At 37.0% G+C, this 22,997-nt stretch overlaps 1 protein-coding gene across 9 annotated transcripts in view; it reads left to right on the forward strand.

Moving 5' to 3' along the window:
* Positions 1-22,997, forward strand: part of PLA2G4A (phospholipase A2 group IVA) — a 149,829-nt gene that overhangs the window by 23,716 nt on the left and 103,116 nt on the right. For 3 of the 9 annotated variants that reach the window (XM_005609738.4, XM_070266171.1, XM_023640210.2), the window contains exons 2-3: positions 9,997-10,099; positions 22,606-22,687. In XM_005609738.4, the coding sequence (XP_005609795.1) occupies positions 10,067-10,099; positions 22,606-22,687 (115 nt within the window). In that variant the 5' untranslated portion in view covers positions 9,997-10,066. 9 annotated transcript variants of the gene reach the window in all.

The raw sequence follows: 22,997 nt of genomic DNA on the forward strand, positions 1-22,997 counted from the left end.
TGGGGCCAGCCCCCATTTATGCTATATTTTTAACTTGTCTATATACTTACCTTTTTCAGTGCTGTTTCTTTGAGTGGATTTGAGTTACTGTCTGGTGTCACTTCCTTTCAGCCTGAATTTTCTTCACTATTTCTTGTAGTGCTTTGTCCCCTAGCAAAAAATTTTCTCAGTTTTTATTGCTGTGGGAATGTCTCTATTTCTCCTTTTTTTTACAGGATAGTTTTCTTGGATATAGTATTCTTGGTTGACAGTTTTGTTCTTTCTTCACTTTGAATATGTCATCCTGCTGCCTTCAAGCCTCCATTGTTCTGATGAGAAGTCACCTGTTAATCTTATTTTGGTTACCTTGTATGCAATGAACCTATTTTCCCTTGCTACTTCCAAGATTTTTTGTCTTGGATTCTCAAGGGCTTGACTATGATGTGTCTAAGTCTGGATCTCTTTGTGTTTATCCCACTTGGAATTGGTTGAGCCCTTTTTTCACATGTTTTTAATCAAATCTGGAAATTTTCAGCCATTATTTCTTCAAATATTCTTTCTTTCCTTTTTTCTCTCTCCTCTTCTCTGAGATTCCCATTACACGCACATTAATTTACTCAATGTTGTGCCCCAGTCTTTGAGGCTGTTCATTTTTCTTCATTCTTTTTATTTTTCTTTCTGTTCTTCCAACTGGATAATCTCTATTAATACATCTTTAAATTCACTGATTCTTCTGCCAACTCAAATCTACTTTGATACTCTGTAGTGAATTTTTCATTTCAATTATTTATTAACTCTGGAATTTCTATTTGGTTATTTTTTTCTAATGTCTATATCTCTTTATTGTTATTCTTTATTTGATATGTTATTGTGCCATATTTTCCTTTAATTCGTTAAGCATTATTTCCTTTAGTTCTGTGAACATTTGTGGAACATATGCTTTGAAATATTTGTCTGCTAAATTCATAATCTAGAGTCCCTCAGAGATAGTTAATTATTGACTGCTTTTTTCCCTGTGTATGGCTCACATTTTCCTGGGTTTTTTTTTTTTTTATTGTTGTTGCTAAAAATTGGAAATTTCAGGTTATATATTATAGCAACTCTGGATTCTGATACTCTCCCTGGGGAGGTTGCCATTGCTCTTTGTTTTCATGACTTTCCTCACCTCATTCTCTGGAGTCTTCCCCTACAGTGTTCCGCCTCTGATGATATGTCATCTCAGTTTTTACTTTTAATCTTGTTTTTATTTTTAAGCCTAGTTTCCTAAGGGTCTCTGGGGTCAGCATAGCTTAACTGTCAGCTGTGATTGGCCAAAGGTTTGCTAAAACACTTGAGCAAGTAAATCTTCTACCCTTTGCTGTTTAATCTGCTGTGGCTTAGGGAATGCTTTCAAGGTACAGAGAATTTACAAGTCCTCCCTAGTTTTTACTTTCTGCATTCACAAGGCTTCACATTTAGTGAATATCTTGGTAAGAACCTCTCAGCTTTCTTCTATAGCTTTCTTCTTATTCAGTCTTGAATATACACACAGTCTTCTAGACCACCTGGAATAAGTGGGCCATAGCAAGACTCTGCTTGTCTCTTTCTCCAGATCTTTCTATTAAATTTCTGGCTGGTCTGCTGTTTTGTTGATTTTCCCAACCAGTATGGATTCTATGCTAGCATTAAGCTGCCCTAATTGTTTACTACGGCATTTCTCTTGTTTTTGACAACATTGCTGGTCATAGAATTTTCCATGCTTTGCTCCAAATACAGTTATCCACACCCCTCCACACCCCCAAAAGCAAGACAGCAGAGCTAGAAATCCTTAGGGCTGTCCTGCCTTCCCAGTTAGAACTTCCACGCTGTGGAACTAAGGGATGAGGGAGTAGGAGCAACCCCCTGCTAAAATGTCACAGACTCATTATTCTTATTGAAATTTAGTAGATTTTAAAAAAATTAAATGCTTTTCATGTGTTGTATGTCTTTGATCCTAGTTGCTGTTTGTGATGACTCTGACCACTTTTATTAGTGCTTTTTGCAGAGAGCGTTTCCCAGTTTCCTCAGTCTGCCATTTTGGAAGTTGATCCACCCATATTTTCTTTTTTGTTTTGTTTTGAGGAAGATTAGCCCTGAGCTAACATCCACAACCAATTCTCCTCTTTTTGCTGAGGAAGACTGGCCCTGAGCTAACATCCCTGCTCATCTTCCTCTGCTTTACATGTGAGATGCCTGCCACAGCATGGCTTGCCAAGTGGTATGCAGGTCCACACCCAGGCAACCAGTGAAACCCTGGCTGCCCAAACAGAACATGTAAACTTAACCGCTGTGCCACCAGGCTGGCCCCTGATCCACCCATTTTTTGAACTGTAAAGTGGAAGCTTTGGCCAAGACCCTAAGATATAAGACCTAATATATCAAATACTAAAATGGATTGTGATACAGCCTATCTCTTTACATTTTGAAAAAAGCTGGCGGATAAGAACATTATTTAACTCTGAGACCCCAAAGATACTTCACAAGTATTAAAGGATTGGAAGAGTAGAGCTGTGGGGAAGATTTGGGAAGAGCTTTTGCTCTTGTTGTTATTTGTTTGTTTGTTTGTTTTGGAAGCATTGCTTGGAGCAGAACCCTTCTTCCTTTGGTGAAGAGATCCAGGAGGAATATACCTCCTAAGCCTCAATTGGAGAGGGGCCTTTAAGAAGACTACTCAGAAAGTTTATCAGAGGGGTTAATACGTGTCTCCTGCAGTAGGCTGGTATCTAGTCATGCTTGAGACATATAAAGGGATGCATGTAGCAGAATAGAGAGTTTCATATGTCAAGTAATTGCATTCTCAGAGTCTATTGGAAGAAAGGATATACTTATGAGTATTCTCCATGGACTAAAGAGAACTCTTTCGTCTTATACCCTATACAAGGGGTTTGCTTGATATACTGAAGGAGCCTCAGAAGAAGACCTATGGACGTGGACCACAGGATGCGCTGGGATTGTAGAAGAAAGCATAAGACTCCAGTTAGAATAGAGATGCATTGGTACATGTCAGAGAGTACAGGGAAGACCATTTCAAAAATACAGTGTCTCAGAAGAATCCACAAAAGCATCCATGAGAGAAAGAATCATCTTTAACATGTACCAGGCCCAGAGATCACAAAGCCAGCTTACAATAGTACTGTGAAGTAATAACATTTTTGCCCCCTTATCTCTCCCCTTCAACCTTCTCCAACCATGAGGGGTTAAAAATCAGAGGTTTCACGTTTGGAAGGTTTAGACTGTAGGCAGAGGAGAGAAATCAGTGACCTCACCCTTCCCTATAGGCTCTAGCTGGGGGAGGAGACAAACTTCAACTCTACATCAAGTTTAATTTTTGATGAAGATATAGGCCTAGTATTTTAACTTCTGAATTCATTAAGAAAAAAAATATATCCAGTTGTTAAAAGAAAATTTCTGATCAAGGTAGAGAAGAGCGGGCACTGAATGAATTTAAGGAACAAAAGAGAGTTGCTGTAGGATTAAATGCTATGAGTCATTTTGTTTAGCATTTATTTACCTTGTAGTTTCTAAGCTAGTAGACCTGAGCAGTTAGCTATCTTAAGCATATTTCCTGCTTTTGGCTTTAATCTCAGGGGAACCTCTTTCCAGGTCTTGCTGCAGGATACAGTAGTGACAATAGTTCTTAATAGTTAAGTGGTGAACACAGAGATTATGAATGGAGTTGCTGGAAATGAGAACAGGAAATAAAGTTGCTGACACCTAACTGTGGGCACCAGCAGCAGAGTTCCTCTAAACATTTTAGTGCTAGTTTCAACCCTTCTAGAATTTCACTTGTTCTGCTTTTTCTTCTTCTTTTTTTTTAACTAGAGACTGATATTTAACATTTTTGATATTAAGAATAGTTAGGAGTGAATAAGAGGGACATCAAAATAGAGTGCCAGTACTTTTCTGTGAATTTCCTTCATATATAACCCCTGCATTGAGTAATATTTATCTATGCAGCCATCCATATCGGCATCCAACAAATATTTATCTTGAACCTACTATATTTTAGGCACTGTGCAAGGCACTAGGGATAACTCTATGAACAAGATAAGTATGGTCACCGACTTTATACATCTTCAATTCTCTCAGGAAAGGCAGACATTGTACAAGAGGAACGAAAGGTTTGAAGGAGAATTACAACGGCAAATGGAACCAGTAACAGGCAGACCAAACATAGTCTGAAGGTCATGGAGTCTTCCCTATGGGAGTGACATTTAAGCTGAGTCCTGAAGCATGGGTGAGCTTGATCGAGGTGAACAGTAGTTGCCTACAAGGCCCTACATGATCTACCGCACTTATATTTCCAACCTGTGTATCATAAGCCACCTTCGCTTTTGTTCACCATTCGCCAGCCCCTTGTCTTCTCTCAGTTCTTCAAAATGCCTGCCTGGGGCACTGTATTCTAAACCCATCGCCTCCTCACCCTCTGCAGTTAGCTTCTTTCCAGAGCCCAGGCCTCAGGTTATTCTCTAGTTCTGCTTCTTGCTTGTTCCCATAATTTTATACATCTCTATTTCTAACAGTTTCATTCATTTCTTGGATTACTTGTTTTCTGACTGCCTTCTAGACATGTAAGCTCCAAGAGGAAAGGGAATGTATCTAACTCATTCATTTTTGCCTCTCCAGACACTGGAACAATTCTTGATGCATAGCAGTTATGCCTTAAATATTTGTTGAATAAATGGATGGACAGAAGAGGTAGGTTACAACCTTGAGTGGAAGACAGTATGACACGTCTGAAGAAAGGAAAGAAAACCGTAGAGAAACACACAGAAAGAAAAGGAGAAAGTGGTGGGATAAGGTGGAGGAGATAGATAGAAATCCAATCTCGAAGTCTTTTAGACCAGCATTTTCAAACTTCTATTAGTGGGTCATGAAATCAATTTAGTGGGTTGCTACCAAATTTAAACAAATGAAGGGGCCAGCCCGGTGGCGCAGTGGTTAAATGCACATGTTCCGCTTTGGCAGCCCGGGGTTTGCCAGTTCGGATCCCGGGTGTGGACATGGCACCGCTTGGCAAGCCATGCTGTGGTAGGTGTCCCACATATAAAGTAGAGGAAGATGGGCACGGATGTTAGCTCAGGGCCAGTCTTCCTCAGCAAAAAGAGGAGGATTGGCAGCAGATGTTAGCTCAGGGCTAATCTTCCTCAAAAAAATAAATAAAATAAAACAAACAAATGAAATAGAATAAAGGTCAGGGTCCATTGTTCTTAGTAAAACTGCCATATCAAATTTGCTTCCACATTTTATTTATATAGGTGTGTATATATATTCATATATTGTGATGTAAAAAGGTTTTCTGTTTGCTTTGCAGTAAATAGGTACAAAAGCCACAGCTGTAGGCCATGTTAAAAATTTCTGACTTTATCCTAAAGGGAGAGTAAATCACTGAAGATATTTTCACAGAGGAATAGGTTTCAAGATTCCCTTCCAATTGTAGACGTTAATCATAGAAAGTGATATTACTTTTAGCAACATGTAAGCATGAAGTACCAGACCAGGCTGCATTTATTGACACTCTTAGATTACCTATTGAAGGCAAAAGCTATGCCTTATTCACCATTGCATTCCCAGGGCCTACCACAGATTAGGGAGAAGATCTCTTGAGTAAAGCTGCTGTTTGTGAATTGAAAGTCCGTGGATTCCAGCAGATGCTCCTCTGCTGTGCCACTGTCATTAGTACTGTTTTTAAAATGGACAATTTTGGTGAGAATACCATAATCTTGTTTACATTTCAAGGTTCCACTGTGGATAGTATCAAGTAAAGAGTCTATAGGGCCACAAAATTTCATAATGCACATCTGTCTGGTTCACCAATTGCTCCCTAGTGCCTTGCATAGTGCAAAGTATATTGTAGGTATTTGTTGAATGATGAATCCGTCAAAATTTTCCAGTCACAACAATAATGACAACAGACAGTGCATCTTTCAAAGTAAATGTATAGTTATTGGTGGTCAGTCCATGTGATCTTGATTGTAAAAGAGAAATACACTGGGTATCTTTTATGGGACAGGTGCCTTTCACTGTAATCAACTCATTAATCCTTACTACAACAGTTAAGTTAGTGCTATTCACGTTTATGGCAGAGTAAACTGGCCTGTGAAACTGGAGTTTGAATCAGGGTCTTTCTGATCCCACATCCAGTGGTGTTTTCATCAAATTATTCTGCTTCAATGAAGAAAATAGCATGATTTTCCCTCAGGTGTTGCATCCCTGATAGTACTGCCCTGGCATTGCCCTATAATTGTGTGGACATTCAGCTTCTGCAAAGGAAGGATGCAGCTCTCAGGGATTGCTACTACTGCAGTGATTACAGGCCTCATGCTCTGAGGACCGGGAGCTCTATCATGTGCTTGAAAGAAGGATTCATCTTAAGAAATTACTTCTGAGGGGTAATGATATAAGGGGAATTTGGATGGTTAGACTGAGAATGAGGCTGGCTGTTTGCATAGTATATCATCCATAAGAATATATTCCACTGGCAGCTCTTGAGTATGAGCTGTACTCTGCCTTGGGAACTGATGTAGACATATCTTGAGTTTAATGAGCGTAAACACAACAGCCACACTGGTCAATTACGTCATTGCTGACAATTAAACAAGATATAATAGAAATCGCTCAGAAAATCCTGATAATAGGAAGTGCTAAATAGTTACCATCATATCATCTGATGTAGATATATATTTCTTGTGTTAGAAATTCAAATACAAATACCAAAGTGACAAATTATCCTATTGTAGTTTTGCCTATATCTTCTCATGCTGTCGTTTCTTTAATGTGAAATGTAGTTAGTTGCAAGAATACTTAGAGCTTAATCAAAGGCACAGGATAGTGTGGTGGTAAGTGAACAATCATGTTTGTAATATGAGGATAATTAGGGGAAGATGATAAGAAGGAAAAGAGAAACTCATCCCAGACTTGATTAACAAAGTGAGATGACATAGAAGATAGAGATGAGGATAATATTATTTATGGATGAATAGTAAATAAACTTTCTTTTACTTGGTTAAAATGTTTTAGTATAACTGGTATTGAAAATTGTTCTTCTTGTATAAATATATTCACTTATTTATTAATTTGTTCATTCATTCAACAAATATATATTAATTGGCCATATGTACCAACATAGGAGCTGGAAATATCATAAAGAATAAAACACAAAAAACATCTGCCTTCATGGAGCTTATATTCTAATTAAGGGAAAGGAGAGCGAGACAAAAAAGACTCAATGAAAACTTTATCGTAGATGTTAGATGGCAATAAAGCGAGAAAGTGGGGTTTCTGCCATTTTAAATAATATGGTTAGGAAAGACTTCACTGGAAAGATGATATCGCAGTAAAGATTTGAAAGTTATTGACATTAATAGCCAGATCCAAACAAAATAACAGAAATGTGATAGCTAAGGCAATTAGTGACTGGCTAATGTTATCAGCAAAATTTTTTAAAATTAGATTTAAAATAAGCAAATGCATGACAAAGATTATAGTAATTTATTATGATAAAATGAGAATGATGATTTGGCCTCATCTTGATTTAAAATGCTGCCTGCATTTTCATCCTGATGAAAATGCGCTATGAGAAGATAAAAATAATCAAGCTTTGGGAACCTAAGAAATAATTAAAGTAAATAAATTTTTTAATTTTTAAAAAGTTATTTTCCCAGTAAAAAGAATGATTCTTGATGAACCAGAATGAAGAAAGGGGATTCTCATTTTATATAATTTTTAAATAGGAGACAATGGGTGATTTTTATCTCTTATAGTATCACGTCATATTTCTCACATTAAAAATTGATGAAGGCAGACTGGGAGAAAATATTTGCAAAAGATATTCTGATAAAGAACTCTTATCCAAAATATACAAAGAACTTTTAAAAGTCAACAATAAGAAAACAAACAACCCGAATTAAAAAGTGGACCAAAAACCTTAACAGGTACCTCACCAAAGAAGATATACAGATGGCAAATAATCTTATGAAAAGAAGCTTCACATCACATGTCATCAGGGAAATGCAAATGAAAACAACAATGAGATACCACTACACACCTATTCGAATGGACCAAATCTGGAACACTGACAACATCAGATGCTGGTGAGGATGCGGAGCAACAGAAATGTAATATACCACCAGTAGGAGTGCAAAATGGTACAACCACTTTGAAAGGCAGTTTCGTGGTTTCTTATAAAGCTAAACATACTTTTGCCATATGATCCAGTAATCATGCCCCTTGGTATTTACCCAAAGGAGCTGAAAACTTATGTCCACACAAAAACTTGCACATAGATGTTTATAGCAGCTTTATTCACAATTGCCAAAATTTGGAAGGAACCAAGATGTCCTTCAGCAGGTGAATGGATGAGTACACTGATATATCCAGACAACAGAATGTTATTCACTGCTAAGAAGAAATGAGTTATCAAGCCATGAACACGGATAGAGAAAACTTAAATGCATGTTACTAAGTGGAAGAAGCCAGTTTGAAAATGCTGCATGTTGTGTGATTCCAACTATATGACATTCGGGAAAAGGCAAAACTATGGAGACAGTGGAAAGAGAGGTGGTTGCCAGGTGTTGGGAGATAGGGAGAGATGAAGAGACAGAGCACAGAGGATTTTTTAGGCATTGATATCATGCTCTGTGTGATATTATAGTGATGGATCCATGTCATTATACATGTGTCCAAACCCAGAGCATGTAGAACACTAAGAGTGAACCTTAAAGTAAACTATGGTCTTTGGGTGATGATAATGTGCTAATACAGGTTCATCAGTTGCAACAAATGTCCCTCTGTGCTGAGGGATGCTGATAATGTGGGAGCAGGTAGTATATGGGAAATCTCTGTATTTTCCTCTCAATTTTGCTGTAAACCTAAAACTGCTCTAAAAAATGAAGTCTTAAAAATAAATAAATAAATAAACTCCTTTTTGCTTGGGAAAAAATGATGAAGGAAGTGAGTTTTAAAAATCAAGGGTATATTATAAGATCCCATTTGTGTTAAAAATAACCTCAAATTCTCACTTCCTTTTTACTCTAAATATGTAAATACACATTGAAATAGTCTGGAAGGGTACACATGAAAATGAAAATAGTCATTACACTTTATTCACTTCTATACTTCATGTTTGTGACAATGAGTATGAATCATTTTTTATGATTTTTAAAATGGGATGTTTAAAAAGAAAAAGGTTTTAAAACTTTAAAATGTTTTATTTATTCTGAAATAAAAACATTTTAGAATTTACATACGAATCATAAATAATAAAGATATTTGAAAAGGTGTTCCAAATTAGATGTGATATATAAAATGCTAAAATATAAGTATGTGTTGTTAGGTCTCAAGGAAAAAGTCTATGATGGAAGAACAAAGACGTTCATTAACTAGTTTATTGGATTTTAAATAATATGGAGTAATTGTAGAAGAAAAAAGCAAAGTATAGAGGTTATCTTTACATTAAAATACTTTTTATTTAACTGCTTCCAAATTAAACTGGCACCTTAGAATGAACAAACATTTTTAAAATGTCAGCAGTAAAGTTGAAGTTGAACATGAATATACTTTTTAAATTTTTCGCGAATAGCTAAGATGAAAAATATTCCTTTCTTACTGTGAATTTGTGTAATACTGACCAAATTGAGAAAACAAACGATGGCATGTGGCTTTTTGATTATAAACAGTACAAAAATCATTTTAATTTTCCGTAATTTCAATGAATTTCTCATAAAATACTTGGCAAATGCCAAAAAAAAAAAAAAAAAAATCCTGGAGTTTCCTAATAATTATAGAATAAATAAACATGGAAATTAAACAGTACCATCAAGATATGCTTCCCCTTCCCCTAAGTTCTGTGTGTATATCCACTCATATAAACAATTAGGGAACTCCATCTATCTCGTCCCCTTGAGTAGACTTACTTCCTAAGGTTTCTACTCATTGTCATTTAAATCTTGGAACTGCATCGAAGAGGAAGCTTAACAATTGTGATTGTTTATTTTGTAGGTTTTAAAGAACCAAGAGTGCCAGAGAAGACCTTTGAAGTGTGAAGAGATTTCCTGTAATTGAAACCAAAATGTCATTTATAGATCCTTATCAGCACATTATAGTAAGTCATTTACTGTTTATATATTCTTTCTGGGAGAGGGGGCAGATATATACTTCTGTGCATGAGATTGCTGATATTGCTACAAAGTAAAGACTCTATGACAAACCCTGGATTTTTAATGAAACTCATATGAACTCAATGTGGTACAAATAGACTATGATATATAATAAAACTAACCCATTTCTCTTTTTTTTTATCACTGTAAGTTTCCAGAAAAGAGGTAAGTGTAGGGAAAAAATACCGAAACTTCTGTAACAGTACTGTACTTTCATGGAACAGTAAACAATGTAGTTATCACTTACCAATATCAGCCTGCATAACATACCCTTGATGTGAATTGGTGGAGAGAAGATGAAAGAACTATTGCGTCTGAGGGCTATATTTTGGTATGCATTTCCAGGGTAACTAATTCTGTAAACTTTCCCTTAGTTAGATATGTTTAAACAAACTCTTCCATGGGTGGTTAATTTTTAGTAAAGAATTGAGTAATTCAAATTTTAGTATGTAATTTTCTAAACTCCATGGGAAGTATGCATTCTCTCTACTGATCAAAAAAAACAGGAAAGATTTCTTTGATGAATTCAAAACTTGAGATCCAGTTAGGTTTATATGGACCAGAAATAGTTTTTATGAATATTAAGAAATAATCCACTATCTCATTTTTACTTAAAATGGAACATGGTTCTCTCCCACTACGTCCCTCTCTAGCTATCATCCTCTTTGTGTCCCTGCCTGGGTAGCAAGGATTCATATCCTACAATTCTTTGTAGTGCCTTCCGCCCTCCATTCACGGCTTGAATCATTGAGAACTGACTCAGCTCTTCTACTTCTCGAAAAAGTCACATTAAGGGCCTCTTTGGTGCTGAATCTGATGGACTCTTAGTTTCCCCTCCACCTCCACCCCTACCTTTGCTGGTCATTTCCCTCTTCTTAAAACTCTTCTCAGTTTTCGCTGGTTCTGTTTCAGATTTCTCTGGTCCTGTTTCTTGTTTCTTTGCCCTTGGTTTCTTCTCAGTTTTCTTTGCAGCTTCTCTTTATGTTTGACTCTTTTTTTTTTTTAATTGAGGTAGACATATATAAAGTGCACACATCTTAAGTGTTCAGCTTGATAGATTTTAATGTATGTATCCCCCCAGTGAAGCCATCATCCAGATGAAAATACACAACATTATAAATACCCCAGAAGAGTTGCTCCTGTCCTTTCCAAGTCAATAAACTCCACAATGTTAACGAATATTTGACTTCTATTACTGTAGATAAGTTTGCCTGTTCTTGACCTTCATGTAGATGTCTGCATTCAACATTGTATCTGTGAGATTTATTCATGGTCTTATGAGTAACAGAATTCCACACTTTTACATGGCCATGTAGTATTTCATTATCTGAATACTACAAACTATTTATCTAGTCTACTGATAACCGTCATGTCCTCACTGAATGGCAGTGCCACCTTTGCTGTAAATCAGGCAACAACATATACCTGGCTTGATTTCTGTTCTGTTCTCTTGGTTTATTAGTCTTGGTTTTCCCCAAGACCAATCTACCTTCATTTCTGTAGCTTTGAAACATGTCTTTACACACGGTAGGGTAAATCCTCCAACTTTTTCTTCTTCAAGATTGTTTTGGCTATGTTCTGCATCTCCATATAAATTTTGGAATCAATTTATTAATTTACACACACGCACTCACAAACACACACACACACACAAAACTGCCAGGATTTTTATTGGTACTGTCCTGATTCTATAGATCATGATAACATGATAGCATGTTATGATGGTGACATGGTAACAATATTGAACCTCTAAATCTATTTTCAGTTTTTTTTTTTTCTGAGCACTTATCACTATTTATTGAATGCTCATCGTGTACCACTCTCTGTCGGTAGGCTCTGAGGATACAAAGGTGAATTGAAGAGAGTCCCTGAATTGAGCTTATGTCTAGCAGAGAAGTGAGCAATTTATTCACAATAACCATGATGTTTATTAAGGGCCCCGATAAGAGATAATGAAGATCACTCTGGGAAAATGCAACGTGAACAACTAATAACAGGAATCCTTCTGGAATTCCTAGAGGAAGTGACATGTAAGCATAGACCTGAACGTTTAGTAGAAGTTAGGAGATGAGGGAGAAAATGACTTTTCTGGATTGGAAAAGAGCATATGTGAAGGAGTCTGGAGGTGAGAAAGTACATGATTTAAGGAAATGAAGGGAGTTCAGTATGCTTGGAGCATAAAGCATTTCAAAGGACGTTATCATATCAAATGACCTTCACTCGTCTACCTAATCTGACCAGCGTTGGTACTGACTGCTGTGCAGTCCCCACGTGGCTGTGTCAAATCACCTTGTGAGCTGGCTATGTAGTTTCTTCTTTAACATGGCAGAACAGATTTAAAAATCAAACTGCATCTGGATAGTTTAAGACTCATTGCTGTCACTTTTTTTGGCAAATCTTGTGAACTATAGCTAAATATTGAGGCCATAGTAATTACCTATGTGGCACTTGAATATGCCGAAGCACACAAAAACCACATACCCGTACCACATTTTTCATTGCCTTCCCCGCATTTAGAGGTGGACACTCAATTAGTATTCCCATTTATAGCCCTGTTAAATGAAGAGGATCCTGAGAGCTTTATAGTTTTGTTCATTCTTCTTGTTCTTGCTGTGTGCGTATGAAAAAAACCTATATGCAAGTGTGTGTGTAAATTGTTTCAGGGACAAAATTCCATGCTCTAGTTTTCACAGCAAGATATTTTTCAAAATCTATGTGAGGAACGCACTCAACAGAACAATTTTAGTAAAAAGGAATGATGGGGAAAATGAAGCCTGTTAACTAGTAATGAATGGTGCCAGACAGGCCAACGCAGTTTTGGCTGCCTCAGGGCACAGAAGACTGGACTCGTTTTCACCACGCCTGTGATGCAGTGACATGTTGGAGAATCCTGTGGGCTGATGCAGCAATTTACAGTCAGCAAAGTTCTCTTGCTTCCAATGGTGCTGGCTTTGAAGAAGGTGGTAGAGGGCCAGCCCTGGTGGCCTAGTAGTTACATTTGGTCACATAAAAACAAAGAGGCAGATCAGGGCAAATCTTCCTCAGCAAAAAAAAAAAAAGAAGAAGAAGAATGTGGTAGAAAATGGGGTGATAAATATATGGCAGAATTCAGTTTCCATATGTCAGAGTTGTGAGGTGCTTTCCAACCTGGAAGATATTTATTTCTCCAGGATTTACTGAAATTCTTTTGGACCAAGGAGACGTCAGTTTTACAAGGATAGATCAAGTATAAAATATTCGTAAAAATTTCCATCTTTTTACTCCGAAAATATGAATCACTTCCTTGGAGTTAAAAAAAAGCCACACCTCTTCCCACCACCTACTAGCAGTGGAGGGTCACTGCCCCACATCCACAGAAAGTAAGGTTGTCTTCACAGTAGAGACAGTCAACCACATGCTAGCATGACTAGTATGCCAGCATGACTGCCCGCTAAAATACAGGGGCCTTTGAAAAATGTCGTTGTAGGATGACTGGAAATTTTAGCAAAATGTATAAAGGTATTATTCAGATTATTACGGTAACACAGGGGGAAAAAACCCCACTGGGTACGTAATCAAAGAACTAGTGTTCCAGTGGCGGCCCCAGTCTTCGGTTACGTGCTCATGAACACTTAAACTCTGAGTTTTAACTGCTGCATATGGAAAGCAGGGCATGAATAGTACCTCCTGTGTCTGCCTCACAGGGCTTCATTAAGTAATAAGTTGTTATGTGTACAAAAGCATTCTTTAGAAATTTTATAAGATGGGAATGTCCAGGGGATCTCAGGTGAGATGCTGCTACTAGGAAACCAAAAATATAAAGGTGAGAAAACTACTATTACAAAAGCACAGCACTGTGCACAAACTAATAATGAGTTTATGGCAAATATATTTTTTGTGAGCACTAACAAATTCTAGAAAAGTGAGGAAGAAGACAATTAGTGATAAGCTTCTAACCTATCCCTGCCAGCAGCCATTCCCCGCCACAGCCTCTAACCTGAGGCGATGTGCACTCATTTAAAGGAATGTTCATGGTTCTGTTTCTTTGCTGCAGAACATAGATCAGAAATCCCTAGAAGGTCACCCAGTTTATTTTCAGTTCTTGAATTTCTACTTGGTTCTTTTTTAAATCTTCTCAACCATGTTTTTAGAGTTCCAGTTCCATGTAGTCATACCTAAGTCTGACTTCCATTTCCTTGAACATTGTAAGTACAATATGGCTGTCTCTATGGAGGGGTCCGTCTGTTTTTGGGCCTGTTAATTCATTGCCCTGGTTTGTGGTCTTGGTGTCATACCTCCTCAGCTTCCTAATTATCTTTGATTTTGCTTAACATCGTAATGAAAAATTACCTGTAGGAATAATTTTTCAGGGAGAATTTCATTTGCTTCTGTCAGGCTCCTAGGAAAACTAGCAGTCTGGGACAAATGTAATCCCAGTTTCAGGTTAGTTGTTTTCTGGGCTGCCTGGATGATGCTAAAATGGACTGGCAGTACACGGAAGGGCTATGACTTCCTATGGTGCAGTCCATGGAGTTTTCAACTTGAAATGCGGGGTGGTTTGCTCCGGTCCTTATCCTTGGAAGGCTCAGAATCCCTCAGGGCTGCTCAGTCTCTCAGCCTCCTCCTTTCTGGATCTGCAAATGGCCTCCTGGCAAAACTGCGCTCACCTCCCTGCATTTCTGTGCTCTCCTTGATCCTTGATCTCTGTCCTGGTAGTTAAAGCCTTCTTATCTTGTTACTTCTTTGTTACTATATTAGTCAAGGTTCTCCAGAGAAACAGAATCAAAAGGAGATAGATAGATAGATAGATAGATGGATGGATGGATGGATGGATGGATAGATAGATAGATAGATAGATAGGTGATAGATAATGTCTTAATTCATTCAGGCTGCTATAACAAAATACCACAGACTAGGTAGCTTATAAGAAACGGAAATTTATTGCTCACAGTTCTGGAGGCTGGAAAGTCCAAGATCAAGGCACTAGCCTGGTTGTATTTGGTGAGGGCCCTCTTCCTGGTTCATAGCCGCTGCATCCTCACAAGGTGGAAGGGGCAAGGAATATCTCTGGATTCTCTTTTATAATCCATTCACGAGGGATTGCATCTCCCAAAGGTCACAGATCCTAATACCATCATCTTTGGAGGGTTAGGACTGCAACACATGAATTTTGGGGGGACACAGGCATTCAGACCATAGCAGATAGATTGATCTATGTATGGAGATTTATTATGAAGAATTGCCTCATGCGGTTATGAAGGCTGAGAAGTCCAACGGTCTGCCGACTGCAGACTGGAGACCCAGGAAAGACAGGAGTATAATTCAGTCCAAGTCCAGAGTCTTAAGAACCCCGGGAGCTAATGGTGTACATATCAGTCTAAGGTCAGAAGATGAAATGAGATGTCTCAGCTCAAGCAGTGAGACAGGAAAAAAGGGACGAATTCCTCCTTTTGTTCTATTCAGGCCTTCAACAGATTGGACGATGTCCACCCACACTGAGAAGGGCGATTTACTTTCTTGAGTCCACTGATTCAAAAGCTAATCGTATCTGGAAACACCCTCACAGACACGCCCAGAAGTAACGTTTAGTCTGAGCACCTGGTGGCCGGTCAAGTTGACAAATGAAACATCACAGTTACTTTTAGGAAAATTCTTACTTATTTTGTAGAACTTTACCCAGTTTTAGTTATTTTCAGTGGGAAGTGTTAACCCAGATTATCTAATCTGCAGTGATCACAAGTGGACTTCCCCAACGCCTTCTTTTACTCTGAATCAATAGTGCCTTTAGACAATCCCCACAAGATAGGTCATCGCCTCATCTTAAGAGATTTCCACAGATGGTGATGTTATCCCCAAACTTGACATTCAGTATTGCCCTGTGTGAGATGCTAGTTTTGGAGTCTGGGTTTGTACCGGGGGACCCTTGAGAAATCCCATGTAGTTGGTGATATTAAAATTGCCATTTTACTGATGAGGAAACCAAGGCAGAAAATGGAGCTAGAAAATATAAGGCACTTTATTGTAAATACTCTTCTGACTTTTGTCTGTGCCTTTTAGTTGTGAATCTTTCACCTACTACTTAATGAAAAGAACAAGTAAGATAAAGAGTAGGTTTTTAAGAAGTCCCTTAAAATAAGGATAAAGCATCCAAAATGGCACCTGTAAATAAATCTATATTTTCAAGTCTGTTGAATCTACTAGATTTAACGTTCACATCCGAAAATCAACAATGAAAAGACATCTTAGATTTGAATGAACACGACATATCACCTAAGTTACTAATTCTAAACCAAATAAGTATCTCTGCCACCCAAAATGTCTTTTGAGAATGTGTGAGGAAAACTTTCCAAGTGCACCCGCTACTTCATGTGTTCTAATGAGCCTGTCCAGGAAGGCAAAGGTGTACTCATACCTCACAGTCCTTAACTCAGCCGGGCCGGGACGCGCGGCGCCGCGGGACCGATGCGGGGACGCAGCCCAGGAAGCGGCGCGGTGGTGGCAGCGCCGACGTGTCCCGCCCCCTCGCCGACTGCCCGCCCGCATGCACCGCCGGGTGGGCGGGAGGGCTGAGAATTCTTACAGCAGGTTTAGATAGCACTGTAGGTTGTAAAAACTGATCTCTCTTTAAAAAATGTGGGAGAATAGGAACACAATGCCTGTGCCTCTTAAATGCGTTAGAATGAAACTCCACACCAGGAAGTGAAACTGAAAATAAGCGTCTTATAAAAAAGTATCATGACTCTTGTATGATATCAATGCAGCAATTCTTTTTAAAACATTTCTGAGATCTGTTTGAAGTTGCCTGTTGCTGATTGTGATGATCACAGTTTCTGGGTTTGATAACGAGATTTTGTAGACTTTATCATGCTAACAGTCTTTAATTTTAGTTAGGGTTAAAATTAGGCAATGGCAGTTGAACAGAGAAAAAAATATTTGCATGCAGAATCTACCTTCTCTTCCACCAGATTCGTTTTATGATTGTTTCTTTGGTTCTTTGTAACAGTAGAGCTTTCAACAGGTTAGGACAATCATCAAATTGATTTTGTACAAATTGACTGGTTCTTTTTCCCAGCCCCCAATCATTTTAGTTACAGATCCCAATATAATTATCCAGAATGAATTTAATACAGTAGCTGTTTTCATAATGATTGGGAAATTGTAGTTGTGAAAAGAAAAAGGGTCAGGATTTCCAGTATGGAAAGGATTATGGATGAAAAAAGACACTCAAGGTAAGGTAATATAAGATGAAGGCAAGGCTTAATCTTGGTGACTAAGTCAGAGTATTGAGCTTATATTTGACATGTCAGTTGAAATATGGCATCTCTTTTTGCCAACTACTAAGTAGCATTGTGCTAAGTCATTAGTTTCCTCCAGGGAACACTGGCTGTGGATTCAATAATATCATTTCCTTTGGCACCCTCCCTGAGACATAAACAAGTCTCTTATCCAAGTCGGAAGCTAGTCCAGTCCATACTAGTTTGAAATTATATGTGATATTGGCCTCAGGAGACATGGCAAGGGATTATCAAAAGACTATTTGGATAATCATTGATTGAAACTGAGTACTTTTCTCCAAAAATTTCTACTTAGTTTAGAGATACTCTCTTATTAATCTTTACAGCTCTTAGAAAGACGTGGGCATGATTTTGACACTATTTTGAAAATGATTTACACATGATTTGAAGATTTATGGTGTTTCCAAAATTAACTTATAAATATCAAGAAAGTTGTCAATTTGCTCCTTATTTCCTGTGAACTGTATGCAAGTATTTCATTCATCATGGTTAAGAAGACAGAACTGAGGCCGGTGGAAATCCAAGCAGATTGAAATGGAGAGCTGAATGCTAGAGGAAAGAACTCAGTCCTAGTGGGACTTTAGATCAGCTACAGATATGATAGGCAGACAAGATTGTAACTATCTATACCTCTTTAATAAATGAAAACAGACTTTTTTTTAAATATTAAAGGTATTGGTATTGATATTATTGTTCTCTGTGTAAGTAAAGAAACATAGAAAGAGTAAAGATATTTGGGATAGCAAGACTGGATTCCAATTCAAGTTTAATTTTTACTGTCTATGAGATACTGGAAAATTAGTTAGCCTCTCAGAATCTCACTTTACTCATCTATAAATATAAATAATAACACCTATTTTATATGGTTGTTGGGAAGATTAAATGAGAATTTGCATCTAGTGGAATGTCTAATGTGGTTCATACTCAGTGAATCCTTGTAATAACAATATCACCTAATAACATGTTGTTAATAAATATTTGACATATGAATACATTTATAGCCATTTCAAAAATCGTGTTAAATAATAGATAAGAGTATTGCTAATGATTTTTATGTTACAAGGAAGTTATTACGCATTTGAAAACCTATGTGGTATTAGAAGTTCTAGGATATGGAAAAAGCATAGATGATTTGGGGAGGGCGTGCTATTATGTATAATAATTATTATCGAGGAGTTCTCTTAGTGGAGAAAGCTAATCCCTAAGTTGGGTCTTCAACAGCATTTACTTATTCTGTTTCAGGCCCAGGTATTATTTGTCTAGAATAATGGGAGTTTTTTGCATGTGGATGTCTAGTTATTCCAGCACTGTTTGTTGAAAAACGATCTTTTCTCCATTGTATTGCTTTTTCTCCTCTGTCAAAGATGAGTTGACTATATTTGTGTCAGTCTATTTCTGGGCTCTCTATCCTGTTCCATTGATCTATTTGTCTATTCTTTCACCAATACCAACTGTTTTGATTACTATAGCTTTATAGTAAGTCTTGAAGTTGGATGTTGGCAATTTTCCAATTTTGTTCTCCTTCAATATTTTGCTGGTTGTTGTGGGTCTTTTGCCTTTCCCTATAAACTTTAGAATCAGTTTGTCGATATCCACAAAAAAACTTGCTGGAATTTTGATTGGGGCTGCATTGAATCTATAGATCAAGTTGGGAAGAACTGATATCTTGGCAGTATTCAGTCTTCCATCCATGACATGGAATATCTGTTTATTTAGTTCTTCATTGCTTTCATTCATCAGAGCTTTATAGTTTTCCTCATATAGACTTTGTACATTTTTTTCATTTTTTTAGAGGGGTGCTAATGTAAATGGCATTGTGTTTTTAATTTCAAATCCCACTTGTTCATTATTGGTATGTAGGAAATTGACATTTTAATATTAACCTTATATCCTACAACCTTGTTATAATCAGTTATTAATTCCAAAAGTTTTAAAAAACCAATTCTATTGGGTTTTCTACGTAGACAATCATTCATCTGTGAACAAAAACAGTTTTATTTCTTCCTTCACAATCTGTATATCTTTTATTTCCTCTTCTTGTCTTATTGCATTATCTAGGACTTCTAGTACAATGTTGAAAAGAAGTGATGAGAGGGGACATACTTGTCTTGTTCCTGATATTTTGGGGAAAGCTTCTACTTTCACATCATTAAGTATCATATTAGCTGTAGGCTTTTTATAGATATTCTTTATCAAGTTGAGGAAGTTCCTATCTATTCCTAGATTGCCAGGAGTTTATATCATGAATAGGTGTTGAAATTTGTCAAATATTTTTTCTGCATCTATTGATATGATCCTGTGATTTTTATTCTTTAGCCTGTTGATGTGATGGATTACATTAATTGATTTTTGAATGAGGAACCAGCCTTGCATACCTGGGATAAATCCCACTTGATTGTGGTTCTAATTTCTTTTATAAATTGTTGGATTTTATTTGCTAATAATTTGTTGAGAATTTTTACATCTATCTTTATGAGAGATATTGGTCTGTAGTTTTCTTGTAATGCCTCTATTTGTTTTTGTTATTAGGCTAATGCTGGCTTCACAGAATGAGATAGGAACTATTTCCTCTGCTTCTATCTTCTGGAAGAGACTGGAGAGTATTGGTGTAATTTCTTACTTAAGCGTTTGGTAGAATTCACCAGTGAATCCATCTGGGCCTAATGTTTTCTGTTTTGGAAGGTTCAGTTTTTTTTTTAAAGATTGGCACCTGAGCTAACAACTGTTGCCAATCTTTTTTTTTTCTGCTTTTTCTCCCCAAATCCCCCAAGTACATAGCTATATATTTTAGTTGTGGGTCCTTCTAGTTGTGGCATGTGAGATACCGCCTCAGCGTGACCTGATGAGTGGTGCCATGTCTGCACTGTGCATCCGAACTGGTGAAACCCTGGGCTGCTGAAGCAGAGCATGCAAACTTAACCACTCAGCCACAGGGCCAGCCCCTGGAAAGTTAAGTAGTGATTCAATTTCTTTTTTATGATGTGGGCCTATTCAAATTGTCTATTTCTACTTGTGTGAGTTTTGGCAGATTGTGTCTTTCAAGGAATTGGTCCATTTCATCTGAGTTATCAAGTTGTGGGCTTATTTGCTCATAGTACTCCTTTATTATCCTTTTAATGTCCGTAGGGTCTGCAAACTTCCCTCATTCACTTATGATATTTGTAATTTGTGTTCTCTCTCTATTTTTCTTATTTAGCCTGGCTAGAGGCTTATTGATTTTATTGGGCTTTTCAAAGATCCAACTTTTGGTTTCATTGATTTTCTCTATTGATTTTCCATGTTAAATTTTATTCATTCATGCTCCAATTTTTACTGTTTTTCTTCTGCTTACTTTGGATTTAATTTGCTTTTCTTTTTCTCATTTACTAAAGTAGATGTTTAGATTATTGATTTTCTTTTTTCTTCTTTTCATATACCTCATATATATATTATTCAATGCTATAAATTTCCCTCGAAGCACCACTTTCACTACATCCCAAAAATTTTGATAAGTTGTAGTTTCTTTTTTATTTGGTTCCAAATATTTTAAAATTTTTCCTGAGACTTCTTCTTTGGCATATGTATTATTTAGAAGTGTGTGGTTTAATCTCAAAGCACTTTATGATTTTCCAGCTATCATTCGATTGCTGATTTTCAGTTTAATTCCTCTGTGGTCTGAGAGTAGACACTGTATGATTATTCCATGTGAGCTTAAGAAGAATATGTATCCTGCTGTTGTTGGATGAAGTAGTCTATAGAGGTCACTTATATCTAGTTGATTGATGGTGCTTTTGAGTTCAACTATGTCCTTACTGATTTTCTGCCTGCTGAGTCTCCCATTTCTGATAAAGGACTGTTGAAATCTCCATCTATGAAAGTAGATTCTCTCTGTCTTTTTTTCCTTTTTGGTGGAGGGAGTGCACGTGACTTTCATTTGTAGTATAAGGCAACACATTTTTTTTAAAGCATTTATGTTTTCTTCATGATTGACAATTTCCTTAATGTAGAATAAAACTTTGGCTATTCAGAGCTCTTCTGAATATAGAAGATATTTCTCTTTGACTATAAGCTTGAATAAGAGTCATCTTGAAAGATTTTAGATGCTTCTCTGCCTTTTTAAACAAGGTATGCTCATGATTCATGACTTCACCTCTTCTTGACACCGTGTTATAAATCTGAACATAAATTGATAGGGTGATATCTTCGGAAACTGTTGAATGCTGTATAACTTTTGATCCTATATCCCACTACTGCTGGTCCTTATGAGTCTATGTTTTTACCGTGTTTTTCTGCCTCCTTGTTTTTAAATTGTCTTTACTCACTTTTCAGTATTGTCAGTATCTTAGATTCTTTTTATTCAATTATGGACTTTTTAACCAGTTAAGCAAGTGTATTAAAGTTAAGATAGGTAGGGGTAGCTTATAAATATGGGCGCTTCCTAAGATGAAACAAATATGCTTGGGTTTTAAATAAAGACTGTAGTTTTTTTTCAGTTGCTCAGAGAATTATATGAGTTCCTGCTTCTCCATTCTGTTTTGGTGGGCAGAGTTGTTTGATAACTAATTTCCAGTTAGGTGAAGCGTTTAATAAAGTCTTTTACTTGTTAATGATTATTGTGTGCATGTAAGCTATTAGGCTAATAGAAACTTTTAACATTGTTGCATATGGTTTATAACAAATGAATTAAAATTAGTATAAGTCGTTTACTGGTTATTGCCTTGGGTCCAAAGGATTTTGAAAACTGCTCTGGAAATGTCATGCCAAAAAAAGACTTTTCATTGAATAGTAACAAGAAAAACAAACAAACTTAAATAATGCGAACGTCTTGCTCTGACTTCGCCTTTCTAAGCCAGGGCTTCCTCCTCATCCGGTACAAAGCCTGATTGTGCTCCTAGAAAGCTGGCACTCCCGATTTACATTTTTTCTCAAGTGCTTGGTAAACCTGACAGCAAAGAAGTCCTAATAGTCAAGCCGTAGTGACATTTTAAAGCATGATCGAAACGTCTCAATAATTCTGTGGTAGGAGAGAGGAGAAGATCAAAAAAGCAACAGCCTTAGGATCAAAGAATGTTTCTGGTATGCATATTACTTCCTTTCAACTAGAATATTTTTAATTAGTCTCAAGAAAACACTGAGAACAATTTACTTGGATTCTATATTGAAAGCTTATTTTTAATTTACTATTATTTTATTTCCAGGTGGAGCACCAGTATTCCCACAAGTTCACGGTAGTGGTGTTACGTGCCACCAAAGTGACAAAGGGGGCCTTCGGTGACATGCGTAAGTGTCCTTGTTTGCTTTTCTGTTGAAAATGCATAATTATGGTTTACTCTTCAGTTGCTTGAGTTCCTTGACAAGCCAGGGGCTGTCCCTTCTTCAGATGTGGTTATGTCTGTCTGGATCTTTGAATGATAACATTTTGAACAGTTCTCTGATGTTCCTTTATCTGTCAGAAGAGTATTTTACCTTGACTTTACACTAATTGAGAGAACTTGGAGTCAGACAAAATGACTGTCTTGTGACATACAGATCTTTGGAATTCAAAAAACTTATATTTAATTCTATTTTGGAAAGAGTTCTGAGTCAAGAC

Source organism: Equus caballus, chromosome 5 (assembly GCF_041296265.1).
Source record: "Equus caballus isolate H_3958 breed thoroughbred chromosome 5, TB-T2T, whole genome shotgun sequence".
Classification (NCBI taxonomy): domain Eukaryota; kingdom Metazoa; phylum Chordata; class Mammalia; order Perissodactyla; family Equidae; genus Equus; species Equus caballus.